Below are 8,394 nucleotides of genomic sequence, written 5' to 3'. Positions count from 1 at the left end.
TTTTTTTTTTTTTTTTTTTTTTTTTATTTAATGGATTCACTTGATACTCCTCCGTCACTCTCAGCACCGTCCAACATGACGGTCGGAGTACCGACGGCGTATTCGCCAGGCATGTCCAACGCCAACAACAATGCCTCTTCCACGCTTGGTCTAAATCCGGCTACGGCACAGATGATACCGCCTTCTGCGCGATTTCCGTTTAACTCTGTGATCGCCCCTGCGTCCGTGCCTTTGGATTCTATGAATGTTTCTCCGTACGACGGATCTCATTCTGGGAGTTTCAACGCTGATTCGGGGAAGAAGAAGAGAGGCCGGCCGAGGAAGTACACGCCTGATGGTAACATTGCCTTAGGCTTAGCACCTACCACTATGGCGTCTTCTGTCGGTCACGGGGATCTGAGCGGTACTCCTGATTTGGAGCAGCCGGCGAAGAAAGCGAGGGGAAGGCCACCAGGCTCGGGGAAGAAACAGATGAATGCTATTGGTATCGTCAATTGAATTACTCTTTTGTTTTTCTTTGTGTTGGAACTGCATTTTTTTGTTCATATTAATTGATATTATCTGGACGTTTTGTTGGATAGGATCAAGCGGTGTTGGTTTTACTCCTCACGTAGTATGGGCGAAGCCTGGTGAGGTGCGTATTCTGTATAATTCTTAGCTTATTTTTTATATAATTATTGAAATTTGAAAGATTGTTCTTTTTAAAGTGATCTTTAGTTTAAGCGTTGAAGATTAAGCGCGTTTATTAGAATGACTGCAATGCACGCAAAAGAACATGCTGTAATTGGGAAGTGATGCAGTAGCCCCTTGTTTCTGTTTCTAGTTCTAGGAAAACTACGGATTTTGTATAAAACTACATTCAGAATATGTTGTATTAAATGGGATACTGGATTTCTGGATGGCTCCTTGGCTGGTTCATTCTAGTTATATCCATATTAGAGCTCTTCATTTATCAATTTTTGTGGAGATAATGTGACATTCCTGAATTTATCTGTTAGATCATGTGATATCTACAACCAAAGATGAATTATTTCACAACGCAGAAATTATTTTGTATTGTATATGAAATCTAATGTAATTTTTTATATCCTTTTTAAGGAACCGAATATCCTTGACTTCGATATTGATAAACGATAGACTGAACTATTAGCTAAATTATGACGGTATTGTCATAAACTGATTTGAGCTTGATTATTAATGCATTGATATCATTCCATGAAGTTTTAGCTTGTTGTTGGAGTGAATTCAGTCAATTTAGGTATGTTGTGGAGGCTTTGTATATTTGATTTAAGAAATGATTATAAGTAATATTGAAAACAAAGGCAACATTCTTCTCAAAAGGAAACAAAAGTAGCACAAAAAGAATGAATTTTGTAGTCGCGTAAACTTAGCAACTACCTTGTGAACGTGGTTTTTTTTTTTAGGTAGAAGTTGCTAGAATGCAAATTGCGTGCAATGAATAAGCGTAAAATAAATTGTATGTTATTGATGTAGTTTTTTTACTTGGAAGCTGTCAAATTTCCTGTTATAAGCATCAAAATGAATATCTTGTTATTTGCAACATGATTTTAAGATTTACATTGTTCCTCTGAGCTTTGGATTAATTTTACTTCTCTCTCGGTAGTCTTTTTTTTATTTCTTGACAAATCTTTTTATCAGTGGTGTTGGGACTTCTATTTTTTAGATTATCCTTTTCATGGTTTATGGTTGTTTTGTTAAATTACAACTCTAGTCAGTTTGGAGAAAGTTAGAACATAGTCCCTACAATTTTAAAAGTTAGAATTTCTTATGGTTTGATAAAACTTTATTAGTGGTCCATATGGTTTGATAAATCTCCACGAATACAGTAAGTACTACCTTTTCCAGTTTTATTAAACTAACTAATTCTAACACTTAAAAAATACAAGGACTAAATTCCAACTTTCTAATAGGTCAACTAATCTGGTAGAAAGTATGTAAACATAGCTATGATTCATCTCTAATCGGTCATTAGTTTGTAATTCTATGTATTGCACGAGTTTGGAGGTGAGGATGCCTGCAAGTTTGATGGTTCCTTTTCTTCATTTTAGTGGAGAGTTATTGATAGAAGTAATATTTTATTGGAGACTCTTAGGTCGTAATCCGGGTTTCATGCTTCTATGGTTGCAGGACGTAGCAGCAAAAATTTTGGCCTTCTCACAGCAAGGACCACGAACTGTCTTCATTCTCTCTGCAAATGGTTCCATCAGTAATGCTACTCTTCGACACTCAATGACATCTGGTGGTTCTGTGACATATGAGGTGCTTATAATTGTTTTTGAATTGCATAGCTGATTGACTCTCTGCATGGATATAATTACTAATGTTTTATCATATCTAGTATTTGCCTCTTTGAATTAATCATCAACTCATGTAAACTTGAAGCCTTCGCTGAATTCCGATCTGATAGCTATTAAATCAACTACATGAACCTTGGATAGCAAATGGAAAAGGATTGTTCAATTTAAGTATGCTCAGGTTAGGATAACATTTGTTTCCAATAAGTAGTAGGGACATGCTCCCTCCCAAGTAGTATGCACAGTCCTTTTCAGTTCTGTTGTTGTATAGATTCTGTGATTCATAGGCAGTGTTTCTAAGGTTAGGCAGGAGCCCACATGTGCCTGCAAAGTGCATTCACGTGGACGATCGTCTGGGTCACCTTTTCTATAACCATTTGCCACTACAGTGAAATAAAGGCAATCACCAAGTTTCTTTTTGCCTTTTCTTCTACTTTTCTACTACACTAATTAAGAAATCCTGATCTCTTTCAGCATCTCTTGAAGGAAAAAACGGTATAAAAAACCTATATTATTAAAAATATATATTATGCCATTGCTAAATCATCTTATGTTATGTTACCATGTATTCTAATTTTGATGTAGAACTGAATTTTCTATTTCGAGAAATGCACTTTACTTGGCTCAGGTGACATTGTGTGTCTTCCCATGATTTAGCAATAAACTTATCGTCACCAAGTGAGAACGTTTGTGATAATTTTCTAGACTTGAAGTTATCACCTTTCTTCATTGATTTGATTAAAGATTAAGCTAAGGGTTAAGGAAAGGGACTCCCCGGTTAATAAAGGAGAGAGTGGAAGTAAAAATGCACATGATTATTGCAAGATGGACAGATAAAAGAAGAAAGGGCTTGGTCCATATGAAGATAGGCGGAGTGGCCTTTCTTGGAAGGGCTCTCAACAATTCCTACACAATCGATCTTTCCACCGGAAATTAAATAGGTGCCAGTTGATATTAAAGAATATGCCGAGATGATTCGTAGAGGTTATGATTGTAGGTCGTAGAAGAATAAAACTAGAAAATATAGATTTTGTGACAATAAAACGCTGTAGGAACTTCGTACTAGTGCCAGTAGAACAGGTGCAATATGCTCTGCTTTGAGTATGTGATCAATTCCCTATGAAAATAGGCGCAACCTTATATAGGATCAGTTTGAGATCGATTCTAAAAGAAAAACATTTATCTAATCTTATGCAGGGGCAGTATGAGATAATCTCTCTGTCAGGCTCCTTTATGCTCTCGGAGAATAATGGAACTCGAAGTAGAACAGGCGGTTTGAGTGTGTTGCTGGCTGGGTCAGACGGACAGGTTCTTGGTGGTGGAGTTGCAGGAATGCTAATGGCAAGTTCCCAAGTACAGGTACTCATAACTTCTATCCGAAGCGCTTCATAGGCGCCATGTACTTGATAGATTTCACAAATCATGCTTTACAAACTCTGATTTCATTGCATCCTCAGGTGGTTGTGGGAAGTTTTCTCGAGAATGATAAAAAGTCCAACAACACAGGTATGCTGAATTCTGGATCTTCTGCTTCACCATCTCAAATGATAAACTTTGGTGGTGCAGCAGCAGCAGCAGCGGCCAGCCCTCCATCGTTAGGGGCATCGAGTGGCGAGTCGTCTGCCGACAACGGAGGCAGCCCTCTTAACAACAGGCATCCCGGAATGTTCAGTAATAGCAGCCAGCCAATTCACAACATGCAGATGTACCACCAATTGTGGGCAGGCCAAACACAGCAGTGAGGATTTATTTTGCAACTAACAGTGAGAAGTGCATTAGGATGATGATGATGATGCTCTTCAGTCTACACACATTCAACATCGTTTTGTGAATCTAACTTTCGCAATTAATTACCAAAAGTATTTTATAGAGGGGCTTATGTTTATTTATTTAGGTAATTATTAAGAAAGATTATTATTTCAATCTTGCTTTCTGTTTTTCCCCCCTCTTTCTGCAGCACTGAAGGATGGCGCAAGATCCTCACATTTTTTATGGTAAAATAATTCGAGATTTTTAGCACGTTCTTAAGTTACCGACTCACAAAAGTAAGAATGCCTATCAACGTGTATTCAGACAGTTAAAAAGACACCACAGTCCTATAGCACTTATCTTATGGTGTTCAAGTTTGCCTCCTTAACCACTCGGACATATTGACACTTTGGTTATTTTGGCATAAATTTTCAATTAAAAATAATTGAACACCGACAAATTGACCGAGTCAAATCCGTGCAAAGACCGTGTAAGCCAGCACTGACAGCTAATTCGACCATTACGTGTCTTTTCTTTTCTGTTGTTTTTTAATAACTTTTTAATTTTTTTTTTTTTAATTCACTCTTTTCTACTATTTTCACACTCACCACCTACCTTATTTTACGTTACTTTTTTTCTCTTCTACAAAAAATTAGTTTCCAATTAACAAAAAAAATCCTTTTAATTCACTCCAATATTATTTTAGTGGGTAAGCTTTTATATATATTTGAGTAGGAACGTACCAAATCAAATGAAATATCTTTAGTGAATCTTAAATGAAGTACATATGAAACAAAATATTCCAACCTTTCGTCATTTGCCTAAAATCTTCAAACATCTGGTCAACATCAAAATTATATCCCACAATATGATTTATGATGATCAAGCTTTTATCACCAAAGAAATGTTTTTTTTCCATATAAATTGTAAAAAGATTTTGATATAATATTTGATTAAAATCCGAAAGCAATAATTTGAAGGCCCTATGACTTTCTTGTCTGTCTGGGTCTGTGTGAATGAGTCAATCAAATGCTTCAAGTTGACCCCACAACCTTAAATGGAGTCGGCAACGGCTCAAAATCCCCACTCCAAACTTCGACGTTACCCAGAAGATTCTTCAACGGATCCTTCAATCCAGAGAGAGAGAGAGAGAGAGAGAGAGAGAGAGAGAGAGAGAGAGAGAGAGAGAGAGACCCTTCACCAATAAATACAATTACCCTCCACCAATTCAACCCAACACCCTTTCAATCTCTACATAAAACATCCATTCATCTTTCCCCTTCATTAACTCCCAACAATGGGTTGTTTGGTCCTCCTCCCTTGCTACGTCATGAAGACACGACGCCGGAGAACCGCCCCTCGCCTCCCCTATCGCCGCCTCGACAAATCGGAGAGCCTGGTAAGGGTGGTGGTGGGAGAGGAGAGGACAGAATTCCTGGTAGACCCATTTGTGTTAGAAGAAAACCCATTTCGGGTTCTGATGGAAAAGGGAAGATTCGAAGAAAAGGAGGGAAAAAGAAGAAGCGAAGAACACATAATATTTGTCGATGTTGATGCTATTTTGTTCGAGCACTTGCTTTGGCTCATCTACAACGATTCTTCTTCTTTGCTTACCCTCAATCTTGACGAAATTCTTCACTTTTATTCTCAAGAGTTTTAATTCAATAATCAAACATACACTTCATGCTAATTATACGATGCAAAATAATATATATCATCGATGCGGTCTTTTGGAGAAGCTCGTTAAAACCCCTTCGCGTTCATCCATTTTTTCTTAATATGTTTTATATCCCTCAATTGGGTCTAAGAAAAATCAAATTTTTATCCAATTACAATTAACCTCATTTTTTACTATTTTACCCAACTAGGGTACATTCCGGCATTAAATAATTTGATCCGATTTTAGGCCCATTAGAGCTTTTTCATATGGGCTTTGTACTTAACAAAGCCCAATCTAAGCAACCCATTGTTTTTGACAAATTGGCCCATTGTTTACTCTTCGTTTTCCCTTTTGTTATTATTAATAAATATTCCTTTTTATCCCTTTTAAAGTACTAAAATTCTTTATTCAACAAACATTTTATATTAGTCTAAATATGAAAATAAAATGTTGTATTTTTCAAGTTAATTTCGTTCAAAAATGCTTCCATTTTATTTTTTCATTACTACGTAAAATGTTGACATTACAACTTCATTCAATAAACGTGACAAAGACAAAGAAAACTCGTAGAAAAAAACAAAAAAAAAAACAAAAAATTAAAAATTAAAAATCATTTATGTTTAAGAATTAAATAAACTCACCCAACATAGCTTGTCTTATTCTACAATAATTACATAAATAGTACCAAAATAATATATATATTTTTAATATACTAAAACTTACCACACACATAAATATATTAGTGATTACTTAATCAAAGTTTAAGCACCAATATAAAATAAAATCTCTAAATTACAATTGTTCTATCATCAAATAAACAATTAATGGTTATGAATATTAAACAAAAACAGTAAAAATTTGTTACCTCCAAATACTAAATCAATATTATATATTTTATGAATGGATAACAAAGAGATGTTAATCATAATCTAACTACTTAAACCTTATGATTATAGAGTATTAATTGAGTTTATCATCCAGGATATAGAAAGCATATTATTTCATTTACGAACACAATTATATATATGCAAACAAACCCTAGAAGATCATCCAAAGATTTTTTTTTTTTTCATAACATGAAAGAAGAGTTACCCAGAAATGATACACGATTGAAAAGTAGAAAAGAGTGAAGAAAGATGAAGATAGAAGAAACTATAATATTAATTGAATTCCATGAAATCTTCTCAAAGTTCTAACCTTTAATTTGGAGTCTCCCATGAACATCAACACCAACATCAACAATAGATTTGTTAGAATGGTAGCTGAATGTGGTTCGGCATATTTAGAGGCAAATTGAAGAAAGGAAGCCCTGAAGATGGATCTGGAAATGGGCCTCCCCTGCCTCCACCGCCCTCCGACGTTGGTGGCTGCATCTGATCTTGTTCTTGTTCTTGTTCTTGTTCTTCGAGTGGGAGTCTCTCGTATGCTACATTTGCAAACGATGCGACGATGACAGTTACTGGCCCGGCTGCCACCAACTCTCCGACAACATTCCCACCGACGACTTGCCCTTGACCACCCGCTAAATATATGGTCAAACTAGTAGCGCCGGGAGGAGCAGGCGGCGGTAGGAAAGATCCGGTAAGCGATAATATCTCGAACCTCCCTTGTAGGTTTAAGACAGCACCGGTCCCCGTCGGTTGGCGTAAGTTGAGATTAGTTACCATTCCGTTGGCATTCAAGATGCATATCCCCCGTTGACGGCGGCGGGCGTAGATGGCGATGCTATCAAAGACATCGCAGCCGCTTCCAACTTCAAAAATATGAGCCCTTAGGGTATTGGCGCTTTCCCGGGTAATGATAACCGGGGGCTTGGGTTTGTTTTTGGAGCCAGCTGGACGGCCACGGGGACGGCGAGAGACCGCCATGTCAGTGGCGGCGGAGACGAAATCCAACGGCTGATCTGATTCGTCTTCATGATCAGATTGAGTGTCGGGGTGGTGGTGCGGGTGATGAAGGTTGAAATCAGGTCTTTGAAGTTGGTGAATATAGCGATTGCCTAAATCCAAACCAGCCATGGATTGATACACTCAATCTTATTAAAAACACAACCAAAAAAAAAAAAAAAACAACAACAGAAAACTATGAAAAATATTAAAAAAGAGGAATTTTTTTAAAAAAAATTAAGAGCACTGAAATGTAGAGAAAAATACTGTTCCTGGTTGGGTTTGTTTAATTCAGGGAACATATATATATATATATGTATATATATAAAACTATAAGAACGCCAATGGCTTAATGGAGACGAAGAAGAAGCCAGTTAGAGAGAGAACGAGACACACACACATTGTAAAAGCTAAGTATATGTCTTATAAAATAATAATATGTTGAAATTTTGGTATTATTCGTCCTTTCTTTTTCTTCCCACACTAATTATATTATTATTATTAAAAAGATTGAGTTTTTTTTTTACCACGGGTTTATCCATGTAAATTAATTAATGTATAGTTAGAAAAGGGTAAAACTTGGGTTTTATTACTTTAATTTAGTAAAAATGAGTTGAAACCCATCCATGGAATCCATGGAAATATGTGGATCTTAGCTTATCCATGAAGCTAATACTCTGAATTGGCTCCCACCTTTGACTTAAAAAAATAAATGGTAAATTAATATATAAAAAAAAAAAAAAAAAAAAAAAAAAAAAAAAAAAAAAAAAAAAAAAAAAAAAAA

General features: G+C 36.1%; 3 protein-coding genes across 4 annotated transcripts; 2 read left to right on the top strand and 1 right to left on the bottom strand.

Annotated features, from left to right (window-relative positions):
- Positions 1-6: 6 nt before the first annotated feature.
- Positions 7-4,238, top strand: LOC111491025 (AT-hook motif nuclear-localized protein 13-like). Of its 2 annotated transcripts, XM_023139744.1 has the most exons (6): positions 7-484; positions 582-634; positions 2,149-2,280; positions 3,513-3,674; positions 3,773-3,821; positions 3,882-4,238. In XM_023139744.1, the coding sequence occupies exons 1-6, from the start codon at positions 31-33 to the stop codon at positions 4,055-4,057; spliced, it is 1,026 nt and encodes a 341-aa protein (XP_022995512.1). In that variant the 5' UTR covers positions 7-30; the 3' UTR covers positions 4,058-4,238. The 2 variants fall into 2 exon arrangements, with proteins under 2 accessions (XP_022995512.1, XP_022995511.1); XM_023139743.1 differs by having other exon boundaries at positions 3,773-4,238.
- A 962-nt stretch (positions 4,239-5,200) lies between these two features.
- Positions 5,201-5,754, top strand: LOC111491030. The gene has a single exon (XM_023139752.1). The coding sequence runs from the start codon at positions 5,362-5,364 to the stop codon at positions 5,722-5,724; it is 363 nt and encodes a 120-aa protein (XP_022995520.1). The 5' UTR covers positions 5,201-5,361; the 3' UTR covers positions 5,725-5,754.
- Positions 5,755-6,796: 1,042 nt separating this feature from the next.
- LOC111491027 (AT-hook motif nuclear-localized protein 23-like) lies at positions 6,797-7,977 on the bottom strand. The gene has a single exon (XM_023139750.1). The coding sequence runs from the start codon at positions 7,740-7,742 to the stop codon at positions 6,975-6,977; it is 768 nt and encodes a 255-aa protein (XP_022995518.1). The 5' UTR covers positions 7,743-7,977; the 3' UTR covers positions 6,797-6,974.
- Positions 7,978-8,394: the final 417 nt, after the last annotated feature.

The sequence above is a fragment of the Cucurbita maxima genome, unplaced genomic scaffold (genome assembly GCF_002738345.1).
Source record: "Cucurbita maxima cultivar Rimu unplaced genomic scaffold, Cmax_1.0 Cma_Scf00016, whole genome shotgun sequence".
Taxonomy (NCBI): domain Eukaryota; kingdom Viridiplantae; phylum Streptophyta; class Magnoliopsida; order Cucurbitales; family Cucurbitaceae; genus Cucurbita; species Cucurbita maxima.
The sequence above is the reverse complement of the archived record's forward strand: the minus strand, read 5'-3'. Positions and strand labels throughout refer to the sequence as shown.

Coding starts and splice junctions, on each gene's coding strand:
- LOC111491025 (XM_023139743.1), top strand. CDS start 31: ATGGATTCACTTGATACTCCTCCGTCACTCTCAGCACCGTCCAACATG. Junction 2,281..3,512: donor GTGGTTCTGTGACATATGAG/GTGCTTATAATT, acceptor AATCTTATGCAG/GGGCAGTATGAGATAATCTC. Junction 3,675..3,772: donor TGGCAAGTTCCCAAGTACAG/GTACTCATAACT, acceptor TTGCATCCTCAG/GTGGTTGTGGGAAGTTTTCT.
- LOC111491030 (XM_023139752.1), top strand. CDS start 5,362: ATGGGTTGTTTGGTCCTCCTCCCTTGCTACGTCATGAAGACACGACGC.
- LOC111491027 (XM_023139750.1), bottom strand. CDS start 7,742: ATGGCTGGTTTGGATTTAGGCAATCGCTATATTCACCAACTTCAAAGA.